The 13,750-nt window shown below is 36.5% G+C and overlaps 1 protein-coding gene across 3 annotated transcripts; it reads left to right on the top strand.

The window, feature by feature from the left end:
* Positions 1–1,574: 1,574 nt before the first annotated feature.
* postnb (periostin, osteoblast specific factor b) lies at positions 1,575–13,519 on the top strand. Of its 3 annotated transcripts, XM_085430575.1 has the most exons (21): positions 1,576–1,745; positions 2,148–2,246; positions 5,270–5,334; positions 5,535–5,692; positions 5,771–5,935; positions 6,015–6,161; positions 6,358–6,499; positions 7,216–7,428; positions 7,560–7,694; positions 8,354–8,502; positions 8,647–8,783; positions 8,973–9,103; positions 9,211–9,341; positions 9,657–9,759; positions 9,856–9,923; positions 10,213–10,258; positions 11,161–11,337; positions 11,411–11,458; positions 11,774–11,848; positions 11,941–11,979; positions 12,941–13,519. In XM_085430575.1, exons 1-21 carry the CDS (start codon positions 1,627–1,629, stop codon positions 12,967–12,969), a joined length of 2,376 nt encoding a protein of 791 aa, XP_085286701.1. In that variant the 5' UTR covers positions 1,576–1,626; the 3' UTR covers positions 12,970–13,519. The 3 variants fall into 3 exon arrangements, with proteins under 3 accessions (XP_085286703.1, XP_085286701.1, XP_085286702.1); XM_085430576.1 differs by lacking the exon at positions 11,941–11,979; XM_085430577.1 differs by lacking the exons at positions 11,774–11,848; positions 11,941–11,979 and having other exon boundaries at positions 1,575–1,745.
* Positions 13,520–13,750: the final 231 nt, after the last annotated feature.

Raw genomic sequence — 13,750 nt, 5'->3', positions numbered from 1 at the left:
GGGAACTTTTAGAGAGAGCTTTTCTCTCTAATATTTACCTACATCTTTACCTACAATATGAAGCTCACTAAGATAACTGCAGTTTTGAACTGATGTTACATAAATAAAACTAAACTGAGTCAATGTCTGCACGGTATTGGGTCTTAGGGTCTTTAAAAAAAAAATCCGCTGACTTGGCTGGTTAAGACAATCTTTTCCTTATCCTATTTAGAGCATCTGGTTAAAACCAGATTGGTTTCACAACATGTGCCAAACAGAACTCTATAACTAAAACCTTTGGTTACGGTACAAATAACAATTACAATTCCAGAACTGTTGATATTTGCAAAGTGAAAACAAATAATGATCATTAACCAGCACCATGAGTCATTTAGCTTATTAATAGTCAAGAGAGCTGCAACTTTTGGAAATAACAAAAGATGACATATACATTGCTTTCATATGCTTAGCACATGGGTTCCTGCTGTTCATCTTCAAGATACAGCCTGTTATCATTTCCTTGTAACAGTTGTGGGATTTTACATTTTCCACATCTGAGACATTTCCCAGACAATCGTTTCCTGTGCTCTGTATATGTGAAGTTGTTTTTAAGACGCTTCTGTTAACATGCCAGTGCAAGTTTCCTGTTGTCCTGTTACTACTTGTGTTACAGCACTTAAGTGTTGCCCCGAGACTCCATTCTTTGTAGCCTTAAAAAATACCACGGCTCCACTATGAAAACATCTGACAAGTGAATAGTAGGTGCAAAGACCTGAAAACAAGAGCTGAACTTCAAAGACTACAAAAATAGTTTTCTGCTAAACAGGAAGATACTTTCAGATACTTCTGTATCTCAATATTTACTCCTCCTCGAATGTAAAAGTAATCATGGGCAATATTATCCATGTCCAACAGCACTGTGAGCCTCGGTGCTTGTACTCCCACAGCCACAAGGTGGAGCAAATAGCATTCTGAAAGATTTACACAATCCTAGTTCTGGAATTTGTTCAGAGCAGAGATTATGTAATGTCCCTTTGTTTGTACTCCAAATAAAGGACACTGTTCAATATCTATATCTATCATGCATCACTCAGCTTCAAAGCACTAGACACAAACTGAAATATTTTGCATCTGTGCACTGAGAATGTGTGCTGAGCCTTCAAATCTTCGTTTGAATCAGTGTGCAGATGCAATACAACACAACAGATTTTTAGATACAACTTTTTCCATAAAGTGAAAGCATAAACTCATAAAGGGACTTTTAGAATCACTCTTATATGGCTAAAACATGTTTATGGAAATCATTTTGTGGCAAATGTGCACATTCAAATTTAGACAAGGAATCAAAAAGGTTAATTTGAAAAAATGGTAAAACTGCTAACAATCAAAAATTGTCTCGCTATTTTAAAAATGCTTTTCCTTGATCAGTTAATATAGAAAAAAAGATTGCAATCCTTGATTATAAATGGTAAAGCCCAGTGTATGTTTTAAGTCATATGGGTTTTTTTTTTAAGTGCTGGGTGGTCCATGCATGTACAAAAAAAATTGCCATCCTCCTAGGGTGGGTGAGACTTGTGGAATATAAACTCCTGCTCTCCGTCTGCTCCCACTACTCTGGGTCTGGGTGGGCTAGCGAAGGAATCAGGGATGAAGCTCCTTTTTGTGGTTGCCTGTGCACTTTTTGTGCTCTGTACATTTGATAATGCTGACTCCTCAGCTTATGACAAAATTGTTGCCCACAGCAGAATCAGAGCCAGAAAAGAAGGGTAAGCTCATCTATATATATTGTTTTGCTCTTTTTTGTGCATGCATGAACATTGAACAGTTGTTATCATTTTTGCACATTTGTATATTGTACAACTCTATAAGTTCCAACTATTTCAACAATATTAATTGTGTATTGTTTTTGAAGGGTATCTAAAATCTTGCATTTCACTTAGGACATGTTTAATCCAGCATGTGTCGTTATCACTATTCATATTTAACTGTCTGGCTTCAAAAGCAGCAGTAGTATTTGCCAAATAATTATTCATGCTTGACGGCCTGATGTCTTATCCATCTGGGCTGTTAAATAATCCTTTACACGTGAATAATTTCATAGATTCCTACTGATGTTTTACTTGCTGACTAATTCTTCATCACATTTTTTGGTATAAATTCTCATTTAGACCCAATGTCTGCGCCCTCCAGCAAGTCATGGGAACCAAGAAGAAATACTTTAGCACTTGCCGTAACTGGTACAGAGGGTCCATCTGTGGAAAGAAAGCGTGAGTGCTTGTTTTGTGTATCCAACAGGAAAAACTGTACCTCCAGTTCAAACAAATACATTCACTCAGCAGTTATGTGGGCTTACTGTTCTCTTTATTTTCTTTTCCCATTTCTTCTACTCCACCCCCACCCCACTCCCTCACCCCACCCCCTCCAACATGCGCATGCAAACACACACACACACACACACACACACACACACACACACACACACACACACACACATCACCCCCTGCCCTCATTTTTCATGGAAACTCGGATGTTTCCACAGAGATAGACATCTGTTATCTTACTTTGAATTACTTTACCACTTAAAATGAAAAACACATTTATAGATCCAGCCTTTAAACTCTTTCTTTAGAAAACAGTCCAGTTTGATCCTAAACTAAAAGTTAGGGTTCTCATAACTTGAGCAGTCGGTTGATGTTGGATGCCACAGTGGTGAACCACTGATTCCAGGATATGATGTGGCTGCAAAATGTTGACTGTATTCTTGAATGGAAAAGCGTTTAGCTCAGCCATTATAAGAAACCTCTTTATTGGTTTTATTCCAGCAATCTCAGCAGTTTTAGTTTAAACATGAATCAAGTTTGTGGCTATTAACAGACCCTTTTACTCTTTTTCTTCCTGTCACACACATATACATACATACAACACTCACACTGAGTTTGCCCTCAGCGCTTGACTGAGTCATGCTTTGCACTCTAAATAGGCTCAGTTCTTCATGATGAATACCCTCTGCTCACTGAAATCGGCAAATGATAAGGTTGAAAACAGTCAAAATATTGTGTTTTAGCGGAAGTCTGACAAGAAACTATATAATCAATGAAAAGTTGGATGGGCTAAAGCTGCAGTTAAAGCTGACTGATTTAGTCATTTAAACCTGTTACAGTCTTCTAAATTAAATAAGTCAACTTCAGTTTGAGTTAGACTTTTCTCCCATAGAAGAGAACTAGATAATCTGGTCGAATATAAATAAATTGAGCTTCTTCTTTTTTTAAAGTACGAGTTATATGATTGAGGAGGCCAAGTCTCCTGGATCCATTAACTGCATCCAATTGTATTACCTTCTCCAACCAAGCCTGTTGCTCCTCCCATCATTCCTCCTACCCTGTCTTCCATAAATCCCCCAGATGTTAGTAGTCCTCCAGCATTAGAGCAAAACATTTATGTCAGTTATAACTTTCAGAAGTGCTTTATTAAAACTGCAAAATGATTTTGTTTACCAGCTCTAAATTTTGCTTGTAGGTGAGAACATGTGCGTTTTAAGCTAAAATGTCACCAGTGCCTTTTGTGATCATTTGAAGAACTTCAGGGTAACTAGCTCACCAAGATAATCAAAGACAGTGAGACCTGAATAGAACTTTTCCATTTATGGCAGTTGGTGCTCAGCCTAACTTTATCTAGCCAGTCAAAGTGTTTGTCTTCACCCTCTGAGAGAATATTCTCTGCCAGAGCAGGTCCGCCTCTAAAGAAGCTTTATATTAACAAACCTTCAGAATCCAGGCTAAAAAAATTTTGGTGGGTTTAATTGAAATTACGCTTCATGGACGATACAAAACGACAAAGTTTTGTGTCGTCCATGAAGTACTTACAGTACTTTTGAAGAGATGCTGATAAATCAAAAGTTTCCAATTCCGTAGCCAGACACATTTCCACAGTGTGGGAAAGCAATGTTACGAGGGTTTTGCTGACTCTGCCTCAATGGGGCTCGTGTGATCTCATCCCAATCCCTGCAACTCTGATGCAGACCAAGAAGCATGGGTCTGTTGGCTGAAACATAATAATCAGATAAGAGCAACAGTAAAGTAAAGTCCAGACTATAAATCATCATCTTACATGCAATTCATCTTGTCACCATGTTGTATAATGTTTCTCACATGTATCCCTTAAAAGCCATAAAACTTGTGTAAATTCAGTCTTTATTGTCTAAACTTGCCTAAACTGTTCTAAACTATTAATGGCAGATTTGACATGCATTTGTCACAGGAATACTGTTGATAGAAATGAACTGCTAAACTTTTGTACTTTAACATCCTTTTTCCTTTAGTTTATTTTTCTTGTATTTGGAATCAGTATATGCATTGCCAAAAGCAATACTACTTGTTACTATAAACTAACTGCCATGACTTGGAAAAGAAGCAGTTTTCCTACTGTTAGTGTTTATTTTTTCTGACAATTAAAACTGGGCAGTTTACCTCAATAATCTCCCCCTGCCAACTCTTGGTGCATATGGCATTGTTTATTCCTCATAGCTATGTCTCTGATGTTTTCATCATCTTGGGAGTCTTTTTACTGTTGAATACTCATTAGGTATTTGCGGTAAAGTAGATATATTCAAATGACCAGTTTTCCCACAGGAAGAGATAATCCTATAGCTTCAGCATGGTCGAACCTGCTGATGTAAGACATCTTTTATGTTGTGCAGCTGCACTTTGAATTTTACTGGTCTTTTCAGGCTATGATCTCAGGCATTTTGGAGAACATGCCACTGCTCTTCATATGTGTGTCCAACAGCAAATAAAAATGTGTCAAAACATAAATCAAAATGACTATTCTCTCAGTATGAAAGTCTGTTTCAAAAACGTGTATGCTGGCGTCCAGATTAGCTAAACTAAGTCCATCAAATCCATTTTTTATGTTAACCAACATTTTGTAATCTCAGATATAATTACTGATCAGACTTTCAAGACAGACATCTTAATATAAATGTCACATAGAGTTCAGACTAATTCTGTAGCTTAAAAGAGGAGGCCTTGGTGATATAAATCTACTACTGTAATGCTAGCATGAACACAATTAGGTTTTGGCAAAAGCCTTTGGATCACATGGTCTGTTTGGGTAATGCAGAGAATAATGGGTTACATCTGGAAACACTGAAGAAAACAGAAAATCACAGAATGATGATTCAACTAAAAACATAGCAGCAAGAAAAATTACTTTCTTGCATGTATTATTATGACTGGTATCTCAAACATATGTGCAAATCCATATTTTTGATGTGTGTGTTTTTTTCCTGCAGGACTGTGATTTATGAGTGCTGCCCAGGGTATATGAAAATGGATGGCATGCTTGGCTGCCCTGCAGGTATGGCCTGTACTGTTTTGTAGAACAGTTGTAGAACAGCTGTGTTTTAGCTTTGAGATTAGACCAAATAAACTAGAAGCAAGTGCCACAGCATATTGTTGACACGTTTTTTTCCAATCGATCAGTTCAAAGATTGTGTCTTATTTCTGTTTTCAAAAACAACGCTCGACCCTTATTGTGATTTTTTTTTTCTTTCTTAGTTGCCCCGATTGACCACGTGTATGGCAGTTTGTCTATAGTGAAGGCCTCATCAACCCAAAACTACGCTGACATTTCCAAGCTAAGACCTGAGATTGAGGGACCAGGATCTTTCACCTTCTTTGCTCCCAGCAATGAGGCTTGGGATAATTTGGATATGGTGAGTCAGTACAAAACAAAAAGCTCTGGAAGATCTCCATCTTTGGGATTTTAACAACTAATTTTTTTCATCTAACAGACAGTGAGGGATGCGCTGGTCAGCAACGTCAATATTGAACTATACAACGCTCTTCATTATCATATGGTCAACAAGCGCCTCCTGACCAAAGACTTAAAGAATGGAATAAAAGTCACCTCCATGTACAATGACCTTGATCTCCATATTAACCATTACTCCAATGGGGTGTGTACTCAGTGTTATTTTAACATGTTACATTAACCATTTGTCAGGGGTATTACACTGAAACAGATGTCGTGTACAGATAGTGACTGTGAACTGCGCCAGGATCATCTACGCCAACCAGATCGCCACAAATGGAGTCGTGCATGTCATCGACCGCGTCATCAGTACTATTGGAAACACTATTCAAGATGTCATTGAAGTTAACGATGACTTGACAACCCTGAGTGTGAGTACAAGCTTTGGTAGGAGAAAAATGATTAACAACTAAAACTGCAAACCCTGCTGTTAAAGACTTATTGATGTAATACAAGACACTTACAATTACTATTATACAATTATAATGTGAATATTTTCTTTGTATGCTGCTTTGCAGTATAATGAAGTTCACTAAATATAATATTGATGGTGAAATAATCTTCTAGGATCTATTTCAAAATTCTGAGCTTTTGGAGAAACTGGGTCAGCCAGGACATTACACTCTTTTTGCCCCGACCAATGAAGCCTTTGAGCAGCTCGGCATCGATGTGCTGGAAAGAATTCAGAGTGACAAGCAGGCCCTCAAAGGTAAATCAGACTTCTTCAAAGGCTTATTTTTAGTGTTAAGTTAATTGAAGCAGAACGATGTTTACTGATGGAAGTACTGGAAAAGAAATGTAGTGGTTGCTGGGAGTATGGTTGCGCATTGAGCTTCTTCCAATTCAAAACAGATGAAGCCACAATAGATCTGGAGCTTATTTAGCTTTAAAAGCTAACTTGAACCAAAAAAAAACTTTCTTCTTTCAAGCCAAGCATTAAATTGTGAGTTTGAAAACATATGATGTAACACATAATTTGACATTTTTATGGCCTTTTTTTTTTACTGCTATATGTATCTTCATAAAATATACTCGTATAATTATCAGTAATATTTGTTGTTGTTTAAAGTGTTGAGATATACATTGTGATTTCTTAAAGAATCAGAATTCAGAATTTCTAAAAGGCTTTCAAGGTAATTATCAATCTAAGCACCAAGAGATAGTAAAAAGTTGTACTTCATCTGTATTTCCTCATGTATATTTGCTGTGCCGTGCTCAGATCAGAACAGTTCCCCACACTAGAGGACCACTGGGATCTAAAGGATATGCAGGTTTCTTGGATATAACCTCCTTGACTTTGGTATAACAAAGGAAAAAACATTAATGTCCCAGTGTATCAGACAAACATCTACTTACACAACTAAATCATATATTAACTCAAATATTTTAGTTATTTATTTATTTATTTATTTATTGTTGTTTCAGCTCTTCTGTCTTTCCACCTCCTGGACTCAATCCAGTGCTCTGAGGGTATCCTGGCTGGCACCTCTTATGAGACACTGGAGGGCAACAACATTGAAATTGGCTGTGATGGCGAAAGCTTGACAGTCAATGGCATTAAAATGGTGCGTCAGAAGGACATTGTCACCACCAATGGTGTCATCCACATTATTGACAAAGCACTTGTTCCAGACTCAGGTTAGAGCACCTCTTTGCTTCCTATTCAGGCATGCCTTGTTTATTACACAATATGTATATCGAAGAATATGTAAATATTTTTTCTATAGTTCATATTCTAAAACCGTCAGGATTTCCTTTACCTCTTTAAGCTAAGCAGGTAATGGAACTGTTGGGAAGTTCCCAGTCAACCTTCAGTGACATGGTGTCTGAGCTGGGCCTTTCTAGTGGCATGAGATCAGATGCAGAGTACACTTTACTGGCTCCATTCAACAGTGTCTTTAGTGGTGAGTCATATACTCCTCATTATACCGCTTGCACTTCCTCTCTTATCCACTCGGCAGGTGGCAATGTCGATTTTTTTAAAAATGCTTCATGGAATTCATGCAAAATCTTAATGTCATATGTGGAAAAAGTAGCCGCTATGCTTCTCATGTTTTAAGAAACAATTAATTGTAGTCAGCTAGGGAAAAATTGTATCTTATTTATATTGATAATCTTTTGTCAGTGGATGTAAAGAATTCCACAATAAGAAAATCTAAAAGTGACTGTTATCAATTAATGTTGTCACATTTATTCTGTGCATTTATCTATTTATTGTCTATCTTGACATAAGACACGTCCAAGAAAATCAGGAAAACTGTGACAGATGATGATATTTCTTGCTCAATCCATAAACATTCCCTCTGTCTGTCTGTGAACATGGACCTACAGAGCATTTATCGTCATTTGTAGGACACTATTTGTGGTTTATCTGCAGAACTGCCAGGTCAATGAGTACAGAGTCGACTTTGGTCAAAATATGTCTGTTACTGCTTTAGGGTAATGGTAGTCAAAGTAGTAAGAATACAGTTTTTTGAAGCCAGTGCTTTAAATGTAAATGTATTTTTTTCCTGGTGTAATTAATTTTAAATGAGAATCATAAAACTGTTTCTTTCCTCTGCAGATGAAATAATGTCCATGGATCAGGACTTACTCAAAATTATCCTGGAGAACCACATCTTGAAGAATAAGATTGTTCTGGGACAGCTGTACAATGGCCAGCAGCTGGAGACCATCGGAGGGAAACTTCTTCGGGTCTTCATCTATCGTTCAGTGAGTACTCTTCTCTAAAGATTTGCCCAGTAGTTATAGCTGGAGGCCATTAAAGACTTGTTATAGGCAATAGCCTCAATCAATCTTCAAATCTTTGAGATTTCAAGTTTATTCTCTTTTATTCAACTTGTTTCACATCTGCAGGCTGTGTGCATCGAGAATTCCTGCCTGATACGAGGCAGTAAAGAAGGAAGCAATGGGGCCCTTCATCTCATGAGGACTCTGTTGAAACCTGCAGAAAAAACTATGTACGAGATTCTGACAGAAAACGGAGGGTTCAAGTAAGTACAATGGTAATATAAATGGACTGTGGTCTTAAAAACCAGTATAATACTCAAACCACATCTTGACAATCATTACATTAAATCCACATGGCACATATGGGAATGGGAAAGTGCTGTTGCTGCAATATGTCATCCCTTAGAGGCGTCTACAACAGCCAAGTTACAGTTTTCTTCTCTGCTCTTTAGGATCTTTTTGTCTCTGATGGAAGCTGCTGGCTTGACTGACGTGCTTCGACAGGAGGGAGGCTTTACTCTGTTTGCCCCAAGCGACAAGGCTTTTGCAGGTTTAAGTGAAAGAGACATGGCTGTGTTGAAGAGTAAGTTTACAAGACATTTTTGTCTATTTATTTGTTGGGCAGTAAAAGTCTAGTTAGAAATGCAAAATACAATAATAGCTTATGTGTGTGTCTTTGCTTTATTTCAGAGGACATAAATGCACTCAGAACCATCCTTCTGTATCACATCAATAATGGTATCTTCATTGGCGGTGGTTTGGAGCCTGGGGTGACAAACCTTCTCAAGTCCCTCCAGGGCAGCAACCTTAAAATTGTAGTTGTAGGTATTTTGTGCATCCAGATGGAAACTATATATCTTAATCTATTAAACCTTATACTTCAGATAAATCCCTTTTTTTCTTTTTCTTTTTTAAATTTAATCGTAAAGAGTTAAGTATTCAGTAAAACTGTTTTATATGGTAGTGTTCATGAATATTGTCTGATTAAAAGTCACTTTGAAACTCAGTGACTCCAGTAAGCTAATGATATTTAATGTGGGACAGAGATTATTCTTCATATTTTAGTATGTGGTTTCATTCACACCCAACACTTTGTGGTTTTCTTGTCTGTAACTGTTTGAAATGGTTGTCCTTAGGCAAACAACACTGTGAAGGTTAATTCTGTTCAAGTCCCTGAGGCTGATATGATGGCCACAAATGGAGTCATTCACTTTGTCAACAAGCTGTTGTATCCTGAAGGTAAAACTTTCATCCAGTTATTGTCTTATAAATCTGCCAAGAAACGTGATAACTGTAAATACCTAATTGCGGTCAACGCCCTGTGCTGTCTTGTAGAAATCCCTATTGGATCCCAGGAACTCCAGATGGTTCTGACGAAGCTCATCTCTTATATTCAATTTAAGGTTAATTTGTTTTTTGTTTTTAAAGTTCCCGAGATGTTGGGTTGGGTCTAGTTTGCAGTTTTTTTATTCTTTATTTAAGTCGTAACAAAATTGTTATAATTCCATGTAAAGTATAAGAAATAGAACATACAATGAAGATTATGCTAGTGGTTATTTTAGTAAAATGGTTCTGATTGAACATTATTGTTGTTAATTATTTATATTTTTCAGCTGAGCTGAGCAATTATATGCTTTATTATGCAGCATAGACATTTAATATGCTTTAACAATTGTATTTACTTTTTTACAGTACATTTCTGGATTCAGATATCAGGAAATTCCCCTTACATTTTTGAGTAAGTAGTTTGCATGTTTCACTGTCATTAATAACTCTGTATTTCCTGTTGTTATTATAGAGGACTGTCACTTGTGTCATTCAGGAAAGTATAGTAATGGTGATTAAAGAATATCAACATCATTTGATTCCTAATCAGTGAAGTATGACCAGTTATATTTAATAAAACTGTTGCAAGCACAAAACTGAGGAATTTCAAAAGACCAGTGGAAAAAAATAAAAACAATATATTCCTCATCTAATGACAACCGTAATATTTGATTATGACTGCTGATCTAGCTACCACATTCTGCTAACTGTTCAATGCCCCATCCTGAGGCACTCACACAATACCTGTCAATGCCTGAGAGGAAAAAAAAAACATTAGGCAGTTAGCTAAGATTAGCATTCATTAATCCATTGACATTTCTTCTTTCCACTTGCCATAAATTGTTTGGTATCACTCCATTTCCATTAAGGTAGTCAAGATGGTGAACAGTGAGGGCAGGGAGGGTACAGTGTACATTAAAAACTATGGGAATCTTTATGAGATTACCAACCAGGAATTCACAGTGTACTTTATGTAGCCAAACTTGTCAGTTTACATGCAGTCATGCACTGAAAGCTAGTTAATTACAAATTTTGAAACACAGTATTTAGATATCACTGACATAATAGTCACATGTATTTAAAATAAAGCTGTGCTAAAGCAAATCATAAAGCTGTAGAAAATTATAACACAATTGTATTAGTAGATATCCTTTGATTAGGAATCGCCTTTTCTTTCATGGAAATTTTTCACTGAAACTATTTTTTGTGTGTGTTGGCTGTACAGAAGTTGATCAGTATACAATGCTGTGCACTCTTGATTTCAGTGTAGTAAAACATGGCTTCTTTGCTTTTTTACACTTCCTGGGGTAAAAGAAGTGACAAGGGTCATTCAAAGGGAACCCATCAAAAAAACGGTTACCAGGGTGATTGAAAAGCAGAACCCCGTCCAAAAGGTTACCAGGGTGATTGAAACGCAGAACCCCGTCCAAAAGGTTACCAGGGTGATTGAAAGGCAGAACCCCGTCCAAAAGGTTACCAGGGTTGTCTCTGGTAAGTATTTCTTAAGTGTAAAACACAATCATATGACTTGATATTAAGAACTCACAAATGTTGTTGTTTCCAGGGCCTCAATACTCAGTCAGCACTGGTACCAGCAACATTGATCTGGAAGGTCAGTGAAATGCTTTGGAAACTTAAAAATAAGGATTGTTTGTGTGATTATTAATTAATAATATTAATAAATTATTGTTAGATTTGATTTTAGATAAGATTAGAGCTCTCTGAATTTAGCTATCACAAATAAAATAATATAGAATATAATAAAGATAATTTATACACACATCATAGGTGACTTTTAAATACATATAATAGACTTTAAATCTTATTAAACAGTATTTAGTTAGAATTTATGTGTTATTACGCTTATCTGATATTTTTTGCCAAATATTCTAGCATCACTTTAAAGATACTTTCATTTTTCCATCAGGAGTCGATCTTTCAGAAGTTTCCACCATTGAAGCGAGCGATCTTGACACATCAAGGCTTACCAAAATAATCCAAAGTGAGTTTTTTTTTCCAAGTCTCTAGGAAGTGGAAAGCAGGAAAAGAATTCATAAATAATGTGTGATTTGTGTGTTTGTTTTGCCTTTATAGAAGGCAGTTCCAGAGGAAATAATCCCAGAAGAGTTATAGGTAAACAATAAAGAAAGAAAGAAGAAGAAGAAGGAAAAAGAAATAGAAAGAAAGACAGAAAGAAATGAGACCTGGAATTGTAATTAATGCAGCACAGTGTGAGATAGTTTAGACTGTCACTTTAAGACTTTGGCTTCAATTATGCTCCATTCTCTTCCTGTACCATATGGCCAACACATCCCTGCAATCACTTTGGTACCTACAGGAATAGCTTGACATTTTGGGAAATCTGCTTACACTACTCACTCTTTGTTGAGAGTTTGATAAGAAAACTGATAACACTCTCATTTATGGATTGAGAGGGCCAGCAGCCCATTAGCTTAGTTTAACACAGACAGAAGAGATGGCTGGCAATCACACTGTAATGCCAAGAAAATATAGTCCTGCACAAAGCCTTCTGTAAAACCACGTGCTGTTTCAGAATACCGATTTTTTATAGATTAAACAGATGACAAATCATTAACTGGTGCTGGTACAGACCCAGGCTAGTTATTTCCGGGTTTGTGCTTAGTTAAGCCAGCTGCTATAGCTTCATTTTTGTCTTGTGCATACAGTAATGGTATCAGTCTTCTCATCTAACTTTCAACAAGAAAGATGCAAATACAATTCCCCAAAAATCAACATTCCTTTATTCCAGCTGCAGTCTCTTTGCTCATCTGCTGTCATGCTTGCTGCCACAATGCTCTCCTCAAAAGCTATGCAGAAATGTGTTGCTTCAGTGGCTGTTATACAACATTTTGTGAGACCCACATCCAGTCAGCATCCATCTGTATAGTTTCTGAGACTATACACTTCCCAAGAGGGGAAGTCATCATCATCACTCCTGCTCCATGTGCTTGATGTTTCCATCTGGGCAGTGATGAGAGTTTGGATGCCAAACTTCAGCACAGTATATCTTTTAGACTTCGACAACAATCTAATCCACATGACTGACAAATATTTATTGTTCTCTTTTTTCCAGCTGGCAGCAGGAGGAGGGGAAGGGACTGAGCACAAGCCGATGAGAACACCTCCTGGCTAAAAGCCGAAAGAGACGTCAAACCCAGATTTTAAAGTTGGTGTTTTAATACAAGGGCTGTGCCTAAAATTCATACTGTAATAGGTATACCTGACAAAAAAAACTACTCTCATAAACACTTTAATGGTGCTTTGAATGTATATAAAGCAAGTTCACATGAATATTTCAGCATGATTTTAAATACACAGAAAGTCAAAGCAGCTATAGGATAGTCTGAATGCATTCATTCATTAGATTTACAATAAAATACTTCAATTTGAGCTTCTCTATGACTTTGCTTAACGCAAAGAGGTTAAAAGCTGCCTGAAAATTTTCAAAATCTAAGCATGATAAAGATAAAATAAAAAAAATAAAAAAAACATGTTTTCTGACTTTAACTGTATTTTTTTTCTCTGTATATTGTTTAAATTGTAATGTAAATTTGTCTCTCTCTCTATCATTTGGAATGATGTAGCTGAATGCTTTTGGCTTTGCCTTCTATTTTCCAAACATCTTCCAATAAAAAGCTTTTGTTGAGATAAATATGCCTGTTTGAACAGGGCATTAGTGGAGATTGTGTCATTTTGAAGTCTTTGCAAAATTCTTAAATGGTAAGTTTTGTTTCATTGAGATGTTAAAACTAAATTTGTACTTGGAAAAAAATTCTTTACTCCACAAAAGTTTGACCATAAAATTAAAGTGAAAACAGTACACAAATAACATAACTTTTTTTAAGTATGCTAATTCTGCTTTTGTTAGCCTGTTAAATGTTTA

The sequence above is a fragment of the Copadichromis virginalis genome, linkage group LG14 (genome assembly GCF_057382275.1).
Source record: "Copadichromis virginalis isolate Kocher_CV1m ecotype Utaka linkage group LG14, C_Virginalis_male_GT1.1, whole genome shotgun sequence".
In the NCBI taxonomy this organism is placed as follows: domain Eukaryota; kingdom Metazoa; phylum Chordata; class Actinopteri; order Cichliformes; family Cichlidae; genus Copadichromis; species Copadichromis virginalis.
The sequence above is the reverse complement of the archived record's forward strand: the minus strand, read 5'-3'. Positions and strand labels throughout refer to the sequence as shown.